General features: G+C 45.9%; 1 protein-coding gene across 7 annotated transcripts in view; it reads left to right on the top strand.

Moving 5' to 3' along the window:
• Positions 1-1131: 1131 nt before the first annotated feature.
• The window catches only part of LRRC20 (leucine rich repeat containing 20), a 109967-nt gene continuing 93932 nt past the window's right edge, over positions 1132-17166 (top strand). The window contains exons 1-3 of one of the 7 annotated variants that reach the window (XM_077350481.1): positions 1150-1310; positions 3179-3312; positions 5471-5599. In XM_077350481.1, the coding sequence (XP_077206596.1) occupies positions 5518-5599 (82 nt within the window). In that variant the 5' untranslated portion in view covers positions 1150-1310; positions 3179-3312; positions 5471-5517. Of the gene's footprint in view, positions 1311-1509; positions 1618-1699; positions 2296-3178; positions 3313-5470; positions 5600-17166 lie in introns of those variants that run through there. The other 6 variants (XM_077350483.1, XM_077350485.1, XM_077350479.1 and 3 more) reach the window with 6 other exon arrangements.

Raw genomic sequence — 17166 nt, 5'->3', positions numbered from 1 at the left:
ATGGTTGATTCTGGGAGATATAGGCAGACACTGTTGTGATTTGACTAAAGCACCTGGGTGATTTCTGTCTAATAATTTGATGCGAGATGCTGGATCTGCTATCCATGTAATTTCTCTCTGCTTGAGGAAGTAGGTTTTGTAGGCAGCATTTAAATATTTACAGGACTGGAGCATTGGCTAATGAAAAATACTAAGAAAAGAATTATGTAAAGAGAAAAGAAAGCCCTAACAGTCTGGAGTTCTGGAGGGAATGCAGAAAGGAAAGTGCTTAAAGGAAGTCTCCAGTTGCGCCAATCAGAACACAGATTATATGAAAATACCACCAAGTTTCTAATCTCAGAATCTTATATATCTCCCCAATGCCACCTGTAAGATTACTTTATGTATTTTTTATGGTATATGTGTAATATAGCTAGGAGATTGTCAGATTGACTGTCAGGCAGGAGATCTTCAGAGGGGGTTTCCCATTGCCTACCCCAGTGTCACAGCCCTATTCCTTGGAAGTAGCCCTTAGCTTCCGAGATTGTGCTCGCCTACACTCTCCAGGTCAGCTGCCTGCAGGATATTTTTTGTATGCCATTAAATCACGCACACTACACATCTTACTTATTCCCAGCGGTTGTATAATTAAGCTGTTTTGCTCTGCGTGCTTTTCTTAAGCCAGGGAAAGAACTGGCCAAAACGCCCTTATGCACACGAGGTACCCAAACCCTCCTGCTTGAAACAGGGAAGGCTTTTAAGGAGCCCTCATATTATCTCCCCCCTTCTCCTGGCTCAAGGGGCAGATTTGTTTTGCTTTCCCTTTGTTCCCGGTAGTCGGGCAGAATGCACCACTTGAGTCAGCAAGGAAGAGCTGTCGCTTTACATGACGAATCCCAAGCAGGCCAGAAAGTTTAATGCTCCTGTAGCTCAGTCCTTCCACCCAAGGGGAAACCTGAGGCAGCGTGTGAAAGTTGAGGCTGCAACCTTTCTCCCTGATGGCGGGTATTAAAAATTAAAAATCCCCTTTTCTTTCCCCGCCTTATTCTGCAGCATGTGGAAACAAAGACCCCCCCCCTCTTGCGTCAGAGGGCGCTTTTTAAGGGGGGGGGGTCCCATCCAGACTGCATGCAGCCCTGGGCTGGCGTCGATTGGCTCCCGCGCCGACCACCTGGCTCCGGCTGGCTTTCCTCCATCCCATCCCCCGCCCCCCAATCGGGTTAGCGGCCGAGGGCAGCTGTCGCCGCTCCTCACCATGGCGAGGGGCGGGCGTTGCATTTGCAAGCTTGCAAAGCGGCATTAGGCGAAGGCGACCCGGCCTGAGCCTCTCGGTAAGGCGGGGCTACCCCTTCTCGGGCTAACGGCGCAAGAGGCGAAGCCGTCCCCTCGGGCGACGGCTGACACCGGCAAGCGGGCGCAGCCGGAATGGGTCGCCCGAGGTCGCCGCCGCTGCCCGGCCCATAGCAAGAGTAGGGAGTAGGACGGCCGGCGGGCAGCCTGAACTTCCGGGACGGGAAGGTGGTGTAGAGCAGCGTCGCTCTAGGGCTTGGCATCTCGGTGGTGAAAAGTTCCCCTTAGCCTGGAGAGGAGAGGGGGAGTCGCGGTTCGATAGGGAACCGGAAGTAGGCGTCGCGATGGGTGGGTAGCTCGCGTTCTGTCTCTATGGGCTGTCAGTCCGCAGGTCGACGGGGGGGGGGGAGGAGGTAGATTATTTTTGTTAGATGACGTTTAAAAAGGGATTATTTTTTTCCTCCCAAGAAACAGCATGGTTTAGCGGTCGGCGTCTTGGGCTAAGACCTGGTTTTATATCCCCCGCCAAACCTACCTCACGGGGTCGTTGTGTGGATATAATAAGAGGCGGGGGGAAACGATGCATGCACACACGCCTTGTTGCTTGGAGGAGCAATGAATTCATTGGAGGAAGGGAGGGGTAAAAACACACTAAAATGAACAAGTGCAATGTTGTAGCGTTTTGCTGCTTTTTGAGAGAGCTGTGCTACTTCCTGGGTTTAGGCTTGAGTGAAGGCTACGCTGGTGGTTCATGGTCTGATTTTTCAAATGCAAGGTGGTGCATCGTATCATACTACAGGGAAGGACCACGTTTTGGCAAGTTAAAAACCCATCGTTGGAAGGTTGGAGCTCTGTTTTAAAAACCACCTGCAAACAAGAGTTCTGCATCCTCTCTTTGCAGCCCCCCCCCCCTTGCTAGACTTGTTTTCTGTTTGTGCGGAGGCTTTGTGTGCAAAGGAGAATTCAAAGGTGGAATCCCCGACTGCAGTCCTGTGGCCTGTTGTTCCACCTCCTCTTCCTGTGTAGGTGAGCCAGACCTGCCACTCATCACCTTTATCTAGTTCCTCACATGTGGCTGCTGCTTTCCAAGTGATGCTTCTGCTAAATGAAAAGGCAGGTTCATTTTACTCAGTGACCTCTGGTAAGCGATTTGTCCTGTATACCAGGGGTAGTCAACCTGTGGTCCTCCAGATGTCCATGGACTACAATTCTCATGAGCCCCTGCCAGCATTTGCTGGCAGGGGCTCATGGGAATCGTAGTCCATGGACATCTGGAGGACCACAGGTTGACTACCCCTGCTGTATACTATGAAGAAGAATTCGCCCCCCCCAAAAAAAATGCAACCAAAGGGCAATTTTGTGAAGAACATCCACAAAGTTGACACCTTTGCCCGAGTGGACTGTGTTGCTTGCTTGGTTGTTAAGAAAGGATGAGATAAACAGAACCGTGACTGCTGCAAGGAAAGGGTGGCCGATCTCTCTGTGGAAGAAAAAAGGGTTTGATTCCAAAGTAGTTATATCACAGGAACATAATGCTGCAGCTCAAGGGTTTGGCATACGACGGAGTGATTTTAGATCACAGTCCTAAATGTGTTTCTCTGGAATGAAATGCCACTGAACAACAGCAAGACTACTCAGCGCAGGATATGTGTTTAGACCAGATGTGCAAGATTTGGTTGAATGCAGTTTCCTGCTTGCAGAATCCTGACCTTTTGGGTTGTGCATGCATATGATTGGTGGAGCTTGGTGGTTTGGAGGTTTGTAGGCCACACAGCCCAGTTTGAGGCAGGTTTAGTGTTACTTGTCTGGCAAGCTACCTCAGCTCAGCAGATCTGTGTGCTGTTGCTGTTGTTTTTAATTTCATTTTTGTAATTGGTCCAGCATTTTCACTTTACCACTCTGTCCACAGCAAGAAATGGTTGCCTGGTGGTTAGATAAAGCCCTTAAAAAAGAAACTTGAAGCAGCTCAAGAGTTTGGCATACTTGAAGGAAGTCTTGATTGAAGTGTCAAATGAAATCAACTTGGTGGGCAGTAAGCATGAAGTAAGCCGGCTGTCTGTCGTCCTTGGGCAGAATTTGTCAGAAGTGTTAGCAAATATTTCTGGAGACTGCTTGCAATGTGTATATGTCGAATCACTGTGACAGTTAATGGTGTTTACATTCCATATCCTGCTGCTTGCTATGGTTTTCCCCCAATCTCCATAATGTTCTGTCAACCCACTGTTAAATTAGGAAGGCCTACCTAGTTTTAGCTATTGGGGGGGGGGGGAAACTTAGCCAGCAGTTCTGAAGGAAGGATTCAAGAGGATACTACAAAAATACGATACTGCAAAAACACATTCATACAACCCCAAGGAAATAAGTAACGGAGCCAAAGAAAACCGAGACAATTTGTAACCAACTCCTCTAGCTGGCTTCATATGCCATTCTAAACTGTTCTGCTATGCAAAGATTTCTAATTAAGACTAAGTAAGGGTCTTCCTGATGTTTCCTAGAAGGATGTTCCATAATTTGGGATCCACTACAGTAGGATCCCAAATTAAGGCAGCAGTAGATTTCCACAGTGTAGGAGGGAAAGGAGTGGAGGCACAGATTGGGGTTCCTATGCAGTTTTGTACAAGAAAATATGGTCTTTTGGTTGTGGATCCCATGTCACAGAGGGGAAAACTGGCCTCTTGACCTTAGTTTGGAAATAAATAGGGAACCGATGCAGTGAGCCTTGAATGGGCCTTAGGTGAGAAAAGCACCTTACATTAGATAACAACCAGTGTGCTGCATTTTGGACCAGTTGGTCTGAGGTGGTCTTTCATGGCTGTTTCACACACAGCCTATTAGAGACCTCAAGTCCCAAAGTACTGCAGCATGGATCAGTGGGTCCAGGTTGGCTGAGTCTTAGAGGGAAATTCATATGTGTGCTAAAGGAAGTTGAAAGAAAATTCTCAGCCACAATTCCAAGTGGCTCTTTAAAAACAGCCTGAGTCTAGAAGTAAGATTTTTTTTCCATTGGAATGTTCTTTCCACTATATGCAATAGGACAGGTGAGTATTTCTCCATTTAGATATCTCAGCAAGCCGTTACTATTATTTGTTTGTTAATCGTTTGTTAGTCCATAGACTCGAGGCAGGTTACAGAGCATATAAAATCCCTACCCCCATAAAACCAGCATAAGTCACCTATTTTAAGCCATTTTGAGACTCTTGGATAGTGAAAAGAGGGGTATAAAAACCAACTCTTCTTCCCCTGTGGAGCTTCCCACATTATAAGCCAGGGGTAGTCAAACTGTGGCCCTCCAGATGGGAATTGTAGTTCATGGACATCTGGAGGGCCGCAGTTTGACTACCCCTGTTATAAGCCATCTGGGTGCTTACAAGGGGCTTAATTGTACATATACAGTCTGGCCCTTCATAATGAATGGAGGGGAAAATAATTGCAACTGTAGGTAGGGTTAGAATCTTTGCTGTTAGAATTTGCTAGCCTTTTCTTCAGAGCCATTGTAGAATAGTACAAAGACCCCTCAATGGTATCTCGATGGGGCGGTTTTCAAAATGGAGGCTGTGGGGAGCTCCCTCCCCCCCGTTTCCAGTTTACGGTAAAGAGGAAGGAAAAAGGGGGTTAATTTTTTTTAATCTACCCATATTTAGGCAGGTTGACATACCCCCTCCTAAAGTGGCCAATGATGGGCTTTAAGGGGGTGGGAAGGGAGGGTGCCCAGACATTTAAAACTTTGCTGGCTGAGGCTTCTCTCACTTTTGGGGGGCAGGACAGGGAGGTGTGGCCAGCTGACATCACTTCCTGGTACCTCGAAACCTGACAAATATTTCAGCGGTACCACCATGGTCAAAAGCAGGGGTAGTCAAACTGCGGCCCTCCAGATCCATGGACTACAATTCCCATGAGCCCCTGCTCAGCGAATGCTGGCAGGGGCTGATGGGAATTGTAGTCCATGGACATCTGGAGTGCCACAGTTTGACTACCCCTGGTCAAAAGGTTGAAAAGGTTGGATTAGTGTGTCAGACTAGAACGGGAGTGGTTCCATGAGAGACAGGACCTAGAGGTCATGGGAGATTTCCAGGTGCTAGCAAGAGACAACTCTGCTTATCTTCTGAGCTTTGACAGAATAGGCTTGCCACTTTTCTGTTTTGTTTTATGAACTACTAGTGTGATGGTACCTATTGTTTACTTAGAATTTCTTCTGCTGCAGCATCATAAGAAGAATATTTTTGTGGTCGGATAAGGCATTGGCCCTGCATGGAAAAAAAGATGGGAGAAGCCGTTGCCAGGGTAGCCAGGAAAGTGAACGAAACTGTTGAAAACAGAGCAGACTCTCTCGGTAAGTCAATCCGTTGGGCTTTGCTGCAAGGAGAGCTTTTTATGGATGTGAAGTCCATCCGTCACAGCAGCCTTTCTCAGCTTTTATTATTGAGAAACCCCTGAAACATTCTTCAGGCTTTGAGAAACCCCAGAAGTGGCGCCATGGTGCAGGATATGGTTGGGAGGCATAGCTGGGCCTATGCCCACAAGGGACTCCTCCCCTTCCCACCCCCTCCGTAACCATCATTGGCCATTTTGGGAAGTGGGGGGGGGGTTTAATATGAACATATATGGTCATATCACCTGATAAATGTTTAACAAATTTTAAAAACATATAAAAAGATTAACTCCCACCCATTTGGGAAACCCTTCTAGGGCTGTTGAGAAATCCCAGGTTTCAAGATACCCTGGTTGAGAAAGCCTGTGCTACAGGCTATTCATGACAGGCCAAGGTCTCCTGCAAAAGTCATTTTAGTTTTGCTGCCCAGTCTATATTTATCTTCAGCTGGAAATGTTGGGGACTGATCCTGGGTCATATTGAACGTGCAGCTTTGAGCCCAGATCAAGGATAAAGATAATAACAACAGCAACCAAGCTGTGAGCTTTGCATAGCACAGGGATCCCTAACTAGGGCTCTGTGAGAACTCCCAGGGGGACTTCCTGGCTTTTCACCTGTATCTTGCCTTAATGGATTTGGTCACAAGCTATTCCTGGATGTGCCCTGAAGGTAGGGAACTGTCCACTTCCATTCACCTGGGGGTGGCGTTCTCATGTCGCTGCTGTGTCTGAGAATGGGGGAGGATCCTGGACATCTACTCCTGCCTCAAACCACCTCCTTTCTCTCCCTCCTTCAGTCTTCCTCAGCATGGCAGGTAGGCTGACATCACTTCCAGCCTGGTTCCAGGGTTCCTTGAAGCCTGCAATATATTTCAGGGACTCCTTCACAGTCAAAGTGGTGAAAAAGCCTGGTAGAGAAGATTAATGGTCTCTGCAAGCTGACCTATATGCATTGCCTAAAACGACTTCTATGCAGTAGTTTACTCTGTGACTATGCAATCCTAAACAGAGTTGCACCTTTTAAAATTTTCCCCCAATTTATTTCCTGCCACCCTCAGCCAAGCTGGCTCACGGCAGATTACAAGTTTAAAACACCAGGCTTCCAATAATACACAATAAAAACAATAAAGTACAAAAGGTACAAAACAGCAATGATTACCCCACCAATTAATCCCCATTCAACTCCACAACCAATATACCCTCCTCTTGAGAGCCAGCATGATATGGTAGTTTAAGAGCAGTGGACTCTAATTGGGAGAACTGAGGTTGATTCCCCACATGCAACCAGTTGGGTGATCTTGAGCTACTCACAATTCTCTTAGATCTGTTCTTGCAGAGCAGTTCTCTTAGTGTTCTCTCAGCTCCACCTACCTCACAGGGTTGTCTGTTGAGGAGACAAACAGAAAGGTGCTTTGGGACTCCTTCGTGTAGTGAAAAGTGGGTATAAAAAACCAGCTCCTCTTCTTTTCTTTCCTATCTTGATTGGTAATATAAAAGCATTTTCCCTAATTGTTCTCTGCTGAGCATTATCACATGGATTTAACATTGTTAGTTGTTGAGCATGAATCTTTTCTGATGAAGAACAAAGCATTTAAAATGTGCAAGTGTCCTAAAGCATTCTGAAGAGGGAAGCGGTGGCATTTGCCAGTCCCCACCCCACCCACCCACTGAAGCCCTTGAAGTTTTATTCCTGGAAGTCATCAGACCTCCTTATGCGGTTCTGCAGTAGGAAGAAATAATTGGTAGAAATTGCCACCCATTCTTAAGCAAGCGTAAGAGCACTTGCGTTTTCGTAATGTGTCCGGATGTTGGCTGATGAATTTTATGCATCTGACTCAGTTTCCATTTATGTGCAAATGAAACTGAGTGAGTGATCGCAGAGCACCCCCTTTTTCCTGGGCTGAATATGCACTTACTTTGTTTATTCTGTTGTGGATCCAGCTGAATCCAGATCAATTTGAACTCAGGTCTTCCTCTATCCCCCCCTCCCCGTTGAAACAGAAAAATGTTCTGCAAGCGGTTAGGGAAGCTCAGAAGGGGAGGGGGAAGCCAAGCGCAGCAGGAGCCTCTTTCTTTCTATTCTTGAAGGGGGGGGGGGAGAGGATTGGAGACAGCAGAGGAGGGAGAAAAAAAAAAGAGGCCAATCTCTACCGAGATAGGTTAGGGCTTCCCCTTTAAGGCAAGTTTGCAGCCTGGGAATGAGGATGCCTTTGAACTGAAGCCTTGGCCAATTAGGGCTTCTCTACCATGGAGGCTCAGCAGCAAGTTCGAAATCAGCAGAGAGCTGCATGCTTTCTCATGCTGATTTTTCAAATATTGAGGGTTATAGTCACTCTAGGATATTGCAGGGAAAAAGTAGGGTCACTCCGGATCAATCATGCTTGTTTCAGAGGGAAAATTTAAATTGGACAAAATCAAAATCGCATTCAGTGGAGATGGCAGGGACTGAATCGACCTGGGATTGAAATAGAAGCTCTGTGCATATTTATCCCTGGACGACACATCTGTGATCAAGAGAATCCTTTCTGGATCTGTCTTGATACACCACCTATCTAGAAGTTATACCTGGCTGCCATATTGCCAGATCTACATTTGGAGTTGTTGTCCTGAACCTTTTGTAGAACCAGCAAGTGCTCCTCCCCAGGAAGCAGGCACATGTTTATAACAGATGTGTGATGCTTATGCAGAGAAACTAGGAGGACATTGGAAGTAGAGCCCTCAACACCCAGTTTGTTTTTATGATTCTAAACTGTGACCAGGGGCTGTCTGTGTTCTGAATCAGGGTGTAGAAGCTGTAACCAGATAAAATAAATTTAATAAATGGATACTGAATCTTTGTTAAAGTTCTCCTCGCCACATTCCCTACTGCTAATGTTTTATTTTTTTGTTGCATGTGTAACTGTGTACAATTCCATTTGGGTCCATTAATGGTTGTTATATAGGAGAGAATCATAGAGCTGAAAGGGGCCATAGAGGACATTTAGTCCAACCCCCTGCTCAATGTAGGATCAGCCTGAAGCGTCCAGGATAAGGATCTGTCCAGCCACTGCTTGAAGACTGCTAGTGAGAGGGAGTTCACCCTTAGGCAGCTGATTCCACAGCTGAACTGCTCTGACTGAAATTCTCCACCCCCCCATATCTAGCAAGTACCATTCTATACATAGTTTGAACCCATTACTATCTCCTGCTGCCAACAGGAACTGCTCCCTGCCCCTCTCCAAGTGACAAACTTTCAAATAGAGAGAGCAATTATGTTTCCACTTAATCTCCTCCAGACTGAACATTCCCAAGTCTCTCAGTCTTTCCTCATAGGTTTTGGTCCCCTGGCCCCAGATCATCCTCATTGCTCTCCTCAACACCCTCTCAATTCTGTCCACATCCTTTTTGAAGTTAGGCCTCCAGGACTGCACACTCCAGGTGTGGTCTGGCCAATGCAGTATACAACGGGACTCTGACATCTTGTGATTTTGATGTGATGCCTCTGTTGATATAGCCCATATATGGTATGGAAATGTTTCAGATAATGGGCTAGATCCCACAGATCAGTTCTGCTGATGGAAGGGGGTCTGATTCCCTCCCCACAGCATTCCCCTCCTCTCAGCATGCCGTTTGCTGTCTCCTCATGTTGTGTCTAGGGATCCCCTGGTCTCCCAGGAGTAGCATTTCAGAGACCATTTGGGATTTTCGAGATGTAGGAAGGTGGAGAAATTTTAGTCGACCGATGGAGCTCCCTTTCCTCAGTGGGAATTTTCATCAGAATGGAAGCAAATATAATCAGACTGGAAGCTGGAAGAACTTGTATACCCTTTGACAATTATAAGTTGCCAAGTGGAACAAAACAATAAACTAGAAACCCACCTAACAAACCTGGAATAAACTGGAAACCCACCTAACAACAAGCCCAAGTTGCTAGTTCATTTCTGATTTGCCATGCTCACAGGTTGGATGTCCCTAGAAAGCAAGGACATTTTGTAGAGCTTCCTTGACTTTGTTCTCCTAGACCAGTGGTCCCCAACCTTTTTATCACCGGGGACCGGTCAACGTTTGACAATTTTACTGAGGCTTGGTGGGGGGGTAGTCTTTTGCCGAGGGACATCGCTGCTTGAGCCCCTGCTCCACTTGCTTTCCTGCCGGTGCTCCTGACTTCCAGCCACCCGCTGGGGGGCACTGCCAGCAGCAGCTGCACAGTGGCATGCCGAGGGGGAGCCCCAGCCATAGTGGCTGCCGGAGAGCACCAAAGGTGAGCTGGCAGCAGCGTGGCAGGGCAGCCCCTGAGGCAAAAGCCAGGGAGGAGGACGAGGAGGAGCCGTGGCCCGGTACTGACTGATGTACGGACCGGTACCGGTTCCCGGACTGGGGGTTGGGGACCACTATCCTAGACCTGTGGAAAATGTTTTTCGGCCTTAAAAAAATAATGAATGACAGATTAATTGATTGGATATTTATAAATGCCATTTTTGGTGTTTGATAGGCTGCCTTTTTAATTGCTAAGCCAGCATTCATTTCTGTTGACAGGGTTACGATTTGCAATTCTGTAGTAATTTTGATAATAAATCCACCAGGGGGCACAATTTCTCTGCTAACCAAGGAGAAAACTTTGAATCTGTTCACTGAATTTTCAGCCTTAACAATGAAACAGTAGTTCCATATCCAATTAGAAGTTCCTTGTCCTTCTTTCTTGCACATCCTATACATTAAACCTCCTTAGGCATTCACTGAATTCATAAAAGGTAAAGGTATCGCCTGTGCAAGCACCAGGTCATGTCTGACCCTTGGGGTGACGCCCTCCAGTGTTTTCATGGCAGACTCAATACGGGGTGGTTTGCCAGTGCCTTCCCCAGTCATTACCGTTTACCCCCCAGCAAGCTGGGTACTCATTTTACCTGAATGCATAAGCCATACCATAAAACATAAGAAGAACCCTACTGGATCAGTCCAATAGTCTATCTAGACCAGTGTCCTGTCTCACACAATGGCCAGCCAGGAGGGCCAGCAATAAGGCATAGAGGCCAAGGCCTTCCCGATGTTGCCTCCTGTCTCTGGGATTCCTCTGAAAGTCTTGTTGCTCCGCTGGGACCTTCCCACCATGGTTGATACAGATAGGGAACTGGAGGCCTGTTGACTGTCTTTGGAGGTGCAGTTTGAGGGCTTCAGATGACTCTCATTATCCAAAGTGGACAAGTTGTGGGGTCGGTGATCATGCAGCTCGTTATTTTTTGTTTACTTGAATTAATGCACTCAAGAAAAGAAATGAATGGGCATGTTTCTCTTGGTTGAATGTTCTAGAAATCTGTCTCGCATATATAAAAGACCAGGTATGTCGAGTATAGTTAGTCCACTCTTAGCTTAGATCTTTTTCAGCCTTTTCCAACCGTTGAGGAGCCCCTGGAATCATTGTTCGGGCTTCAAGAAACACCAGAAGAGATATTAGCTGGCCACGCCTCCATGCCACATCCCCGGAAATGACACGTCACCAGAAGTGACATCACCACCTGTGTTAACAGGCAGGCACGAGGAGGCCTGGTGCGGGGAGAGACAGGAGGTGGTTTAAGGTGGAAATTGGCGTACAGGCTCCACCCCTTCCAGGTGCAGAAACGACAACGAGAGAACTCACCCATGCTTGGGAGAGGGCAGAAGGAACAGTGGAAGTGGCCAGTTCCCTAGCTTGTGACTGAGTGCATCAGATCCCTTCTGGAATTTCTGCAGACCTCCTGTGGCCAGCCTACTGCAGGGGACCCTGGAATCTGAGAAGGCCTCCTAGAAGGGTCATGGCCAAAAAACGATTGAGGGTGGCTGGTAAAAGAAGAAGAAGAGTTGGTTCTAATATGCTGCTTTTCTCTACCCAAAGGAGGCTGAAAGCGGCTTACAGACCTTCCCTTTCCTCTCCCCACAACAGACACCCTGTGAGGTGGGTGATGCTGAGAGAGCCCTGATATCACTGCTTGGTCAGAACAGCTTTATCAGTGCCGTGGCGAGCCCAAGGTCACCCAGCTGGCTGCATGTGGGGGAGTGCAGAATCGAACCCGGCATGCCAGATTAGAAGTCCGCACTCCTAACCACTACACCAAAGAAGAGTTGGATGATATTATAATAACAACAGAATTCAGTAAGAAAAGAAGCTTCTTCAGTAGTGGTAGTAATAATGATAGTAGTAATAATAATGATAGTAATAAAGCAGAATAGACTAGCAAATGAGAACATGACCAAACAGTAGTTAGTTACATTTGATCTTTCTCCTGAAATGTCTGCAGTGCATCTTGAGTGGCAGAATGATGCTGAGTAAGACATGCTCTGTGTTCATGTTCATGATGAAAATTATTTGATGCGGTTTAGATTCTAGCTGAGCATGTCACATGGTACTTTAAAAAAAGTTGTGATTAAAATGTTAATTAGCTAAAGCACTGACATGTGCATTTCCAGATAGTACCCCAGAAATAGCTTAAGCAGCAGGTATTAGTAGGAACTAGGCTAATAAATTGCCTACAGGTAAGTTTCAGTGTTTTGTGCAGCTGTTTTAGGTGGCTCAAATCAATTATTCAGAACCATTAGTTGTGTAGGAGATGCATTCTGATTTCACACTGAAGTTGGTATGTTCTAGTCTACCAAGTATGTATGTTGCTAAATCAAATGATTGAAACAATGAGATTGTGCTCTAATTAGATTCTGCTGAATGTGTTCTATCTGGAATAGGTCATACCTAGGGCTTGCCTCATTATTCAACATGCCATTGTTAGGATATTTGTCTTCCATAGTGCAGGAATCCCCAATGCAGCTCCCGTCCAATGTATTCCCTGATGACCACTTCCTCCTTCCCCAGAGCATCTCCTCCTCCCCTGGCTTTCCTCCACTTCATTGGAGTAGAAAGTGCTTCAGAAGAACCCAAGGGGCATCTCCAGCCTCCATTTCTGCAGGAAGAACCCATTCAGAAATAGCTAATTCCATCATAGTGTGGCTTGGAACCACCACCATTTTGTAATTATGTCCCAGGAATGCCTTTCTCAAAATCGCAAGTGTCCACAAGTTCAACAAGATAGTACTCTGTGGTGAGAGACATTACTGTAAAATCATTTCCCCAAAGAGGAGGTGGAAAGGCAGTTACCATAATCATTATTAATATTTTTATTATTTATATATTTGTATGCCGCCACTCAAGGACCTGTTGTCTCGTAGCTCCAAGTGGCTTTGGTCAGCAGAATTGATTCAGCAGGGAAAGAGGGACCCTGATGCATTTCCATTCAGTGATTGGACTTGGAGGACTAAGCCCTGTCAGATTACGTTCCCTGTAAGTCAGGGGTAGTCAACCTGTGGTCCTCCAAATGTCAATGGACTACAATTCCCATGAGCCCCTGCCAGCATTTGCTGGCAGGGGATCATGGGAATTGTAGTCCATTGACATCTGGAGGACCACAGGTTGACTACCCCTGCTGTAAGTGCTTCACTTCAGACACCTTTCCTTCCCAGGGCGTAGTTTTTGAGTGGGCTGAAGCCAGGGAACTGGAGTACAGGGATAAAAATTGTACAAGCATTTCGTTTGCTGTATTTAGATTGGTCTGAAAGCCACTAGGATACACGAGAAGTAAGAATAGGATGACAATGAAATGAAGGTTTAGAAACAAACAAACAAGGATATTTCTGTTGCAACAGCAGATGCTTTAGGGCAGGGTTTCCCTACCACAGTACCATGTGGTACCGCAAAGGCCCCTCAATCGTACTGCAGCATGGGGGTTTTCAAAATGGCGGCTGGGGAGAGCCCTCCTACCTTGTGCCTTCTGTTTGCAGCTCCAAACAAAGAGGAAAGAAAAAGCTTTTAATGTTTGTTTTTTAATTCTATATTTATATGGGCAGGTTGACCCATTCTTCCCCAAGTGGCCAATGGTGGGGAGAGGCCCACCCCATTTAAATCTTTGCTGGCCAAGGCTTCTTTCACTTTCAAGGGGCATGGCAGGGGAGTGTGGCCAACTGACATCACTTCCTGGTACTTCAAAGGCTGAAAAAATATTTCAGTGCTACTTCCAGGGTCAAAAGGTTGGAAAAGGCTGCTTTGGGGAGGAGGTAAGTAGGCTTGCAGTTTATGGGGTATGATTCACATAGACAAAACCTTAATAATACATCTCAGGGTCTTAGACATGTCAATCTGCTAAATTGGTAGGTTTTCAAAGCCCCGATTTGTAATTTCCATAATTATTGCAAAAGTGCCAAAGGCAATCCTAGGTTAATGTTGCATTGTTGATTCTTTTGTATTTAAATTATACACGCAACAAAGCTCTGTCTGATGGATAGGCTTGCAAAATGAATGAGAGATCCAAGCAGGTTGGCATATAAGTTCATTTGAACACCTTTATTGTATGGCTTATTCTGGAGGTTGCAGCACCATTAGGGCATTTGGATAGGCTTCTGTGTGCTACCTGGATATAATCTCAAACTGACTACTAGACCAGGTACAAGAGCTAATCAGTAGACGAGAAGTTTACAAAGGCCCTTGGAATTCTGCGGACTTTATAGCTAGTCATTTCCCCCCTTCCCGTATGTATTTCATATTGATGGCTATTGTTTGCCTTCAGCTCCTGTCTTGACACCCCTCTTTCTCAAGGCTGTTGATGCCGGCTTCGAACAATTAATTAGATACTCAATGGCATACCTTCATGCAAAAATTGCACTCACCAGGAGTTTGAGAGGCAAGACTTCAATCTGGTGGAAACAGAGAAGTGTTTAAGAGAAGACCTTGAGCCCATTTAGGAAAAACACAACGCTTTAATGCGAAGAGGTTAAGGAGTGTTACAAAGGCAAGCTTGTCTAGCAGGAGAATCATCAAGGGCAGATAGATGCTGCGCTGCCCCACCTGACCTCCAAAATATCTGGATGAGAGCTTGAATGATAATCACTAGGAAACGGGTGAAGGTGCTCTATTGTGACCTAATTGTGGAGCCAAGAAGAGAACTTCTCTAGCTTTTGAGATGAAGGCAGCGGAGGCATAAACATACATTGGAGGTGGCTTCTTTTATGTATGGCAAATTATTTATGGTGCAAAAATAAGCACCCGGTTTAATCCACTATTTCTGCCGACTTTTGTTAGCACGGTTAGGAAGCAGAGCAGCTGCCGTTTTGTCCTGAGAATGGAAAGGTACTTGAACTTTGGAATCCAACCAGAGTGCTCACAAAGTCTGATGATGGTCCTTATTAAACGAGAGAAGACAAGAAGCTGCAAATGTCCATGTTTTCATGAGCAGCTGCCATTCTATTCTTTTTTGAGTGTGTTGGATGATAGGGAGAGAAAGCTCTTGTCCCATATGTGACTCCTCTTTTTGCCAGGTAATGCATTAATGAGCCAAGCAAGGAGGAGTGCTCTGGCTCATTAAACTGTAATTTGGTTTCTGAAGGAGTGGCACTGCAGTCATTGAAGTACCAATTTTCCAGCTGAGTTGAGCATGGAGGTAACTGAGGAAAAAATAGTATGGGAGACAGTTCTGTTCATTTCAGCAATAACCTTTTAGAACCTTAGATCAGGGGTCCCCGATGTAGTTCCTGTGGGCACCATGGCAGCCCCCCCCCAGTGTAATTAGAAAGTAGGTGGGGATCTTGTCCAGCATGGATTTTGATTGGCTACTGGAGAACTGATCAGCTGTGCAGGCTAAAATAGCATTTCAGCAGCAGATTTTATTCTCTTTCCTTCCTTTTTCCAGTGTATCTTAAAAATTGTCTCTCTTCTCTCCTGCTTTTGGGCTTTCTGTATGTGTGGGGTTTCACCTCCTGTGGCAACCATTTTGTGGTTGCTTCTCCCTCCCATGGCAGCCATTTTGTAGTTGTGGTCAGTGTCAGGCGTTAGACTTCCCAGAATTGCCCACAGGCTCAAAACAGTTGAGGACCCCTGCCTGAGATGCACAGATGATAAGGACGATGCATTCAGAGGCGTAGCTGTAATAGTCCATCACAGCAAAATCAAAACACTGTTGTGCAGGGGTGGCCAAACTGTGGCCAAAATGCAGGCGCTCATGGGAATTGTAGTCCATGGACATCTGGAGAGCCACAGTTTGGCCACCCCTGCTCTAGTGGCATGTCAAAACTTAACAAATGTCATAAACCTCCATGGGCTACTTTGGACAATGGTAAGGCCTACTGTTATGGGCTACAGCCTACTACGCCAAGTGCTGAGAAGGTGGATTCTAATTCAGGGGTCTTCTGGGCCTTCTGCCAGGCATTTGGTTGAGGCCAGAGCAGTGACCAGTAATGACATATGTGGATCCCTCCCCTTATGTGTGATCTGCCCCAGATGGGCAGGAATAGGGGAACATCCATGCTGATCTGACTAGAACAGTTATTGGGTCAATGAATGCCGTCACATTTCTCTTGATGTTATTTTTCGTTCTTGTGTACCTGGTGTTTTTATGGGGTTTTATGCTGTATTTTATTGGCTTTTATGTGTAACCGCCCCAAGACGATTTGTCATGAGGGGCAGTATGAAAATAAATAAATAAGCTTGTTTTTGTGCACCTGTTCATAAATTGGGTCTTTGCATTGATTTGAATGTCAGACTAGGAACTGAGAGACCACAACCAAATCTGCCCCTTGGCCATGGAAGCTTGTTGGGTAACTTTGGGCCAGTCGCTGGTTCTTGGCTTATCCTATTTATCAGCACAGTTCTCGTGACAATGAAATGGAGGGTGCAGAATGATGTTATAAACTGTTTCAGTTCCCAAATGTGGGGGAAAGTTGGCTATAACTAAGTAAAGGAAGTAGCAAGGAAGCGAATGTTTCAGTGAGGGCTAAGAAGCAAGGATATCTGAATATGTGTCCTTTTTGTCCTTTGCTTCCAAATTATTCCAAAGTATCAGTATGCTGCCTCACAATGTTTGTGTATATCCATTTTTCATTTTGTATGTGAAAGCTGGAAGGGAGGGTAGAGTGCTCCAAGAACAGGCCAAAGATAATTGTTTGAATTGTGGGCAGAAAGAACCCATAGGAATTAGTAACCTAGGCTTATGTTTGAAAACCACAGGAACAGGTGACTGAATAGGCACTTTAATTACCTGATTAGCCACCTATTGTTTGTGCCTAGACTAAAGCAGAGCATTTTTCTGCTTTGAATTAAGTTGAAAGATGTATTTGGATTTTTTTTTAACACCCCATGACAGACCGCTGTGCTTTGTTTTGATTAATATGGCCTGGCAACCGAGAGTTCAATTCCAGTATATTTGTGAAATGCAAATTATATTTTGGACAAGCCTCTGGTGCATAAGTGGAGAATTCCAAAATAAAGGTGAGCTGTACCAGACAGTGTGGGGTTGATTTAACCTCATTTAACTTCAAGTGGGAAAAGAGGATTGGGTGTGCTCCTCCCCACCACAAAACTCATTAACCAACCAAATTGACTTGGAGCAGATTTTTCCCCCCAGACTGGCTCCCATTAGGATGATTACCTAGCCAGCCTTTCCTCTCCTTTGCTGAGGACTGAATCCAAAATGAGGGCCAGGTGCTCTTGGGTCAGGCCAAATCTTTAGAAGAGGGCAGGCTGAATTTCTGGGGCATCTTGAG

Source organism: Paroedura picta, chromosome 8 (assembly GCF_049243985.1).
Source record: "Paroedura picta isolate Pp20150507F chromosome 8, Ppicta_v3.0, whole genome shotgun sequence".
Classification (NCBI taxonomy): Eukaryota; Metazoa; Chordata; class Lepidosauria; order Squamata; family Gekkonidae; genus Paroedura; species Paroedura picta.
The sequence above is the reverse complement of the archived record's forward strand: the minus strand, read 5'-3'. Positions and strand labels throughout refer to the sequence as shown.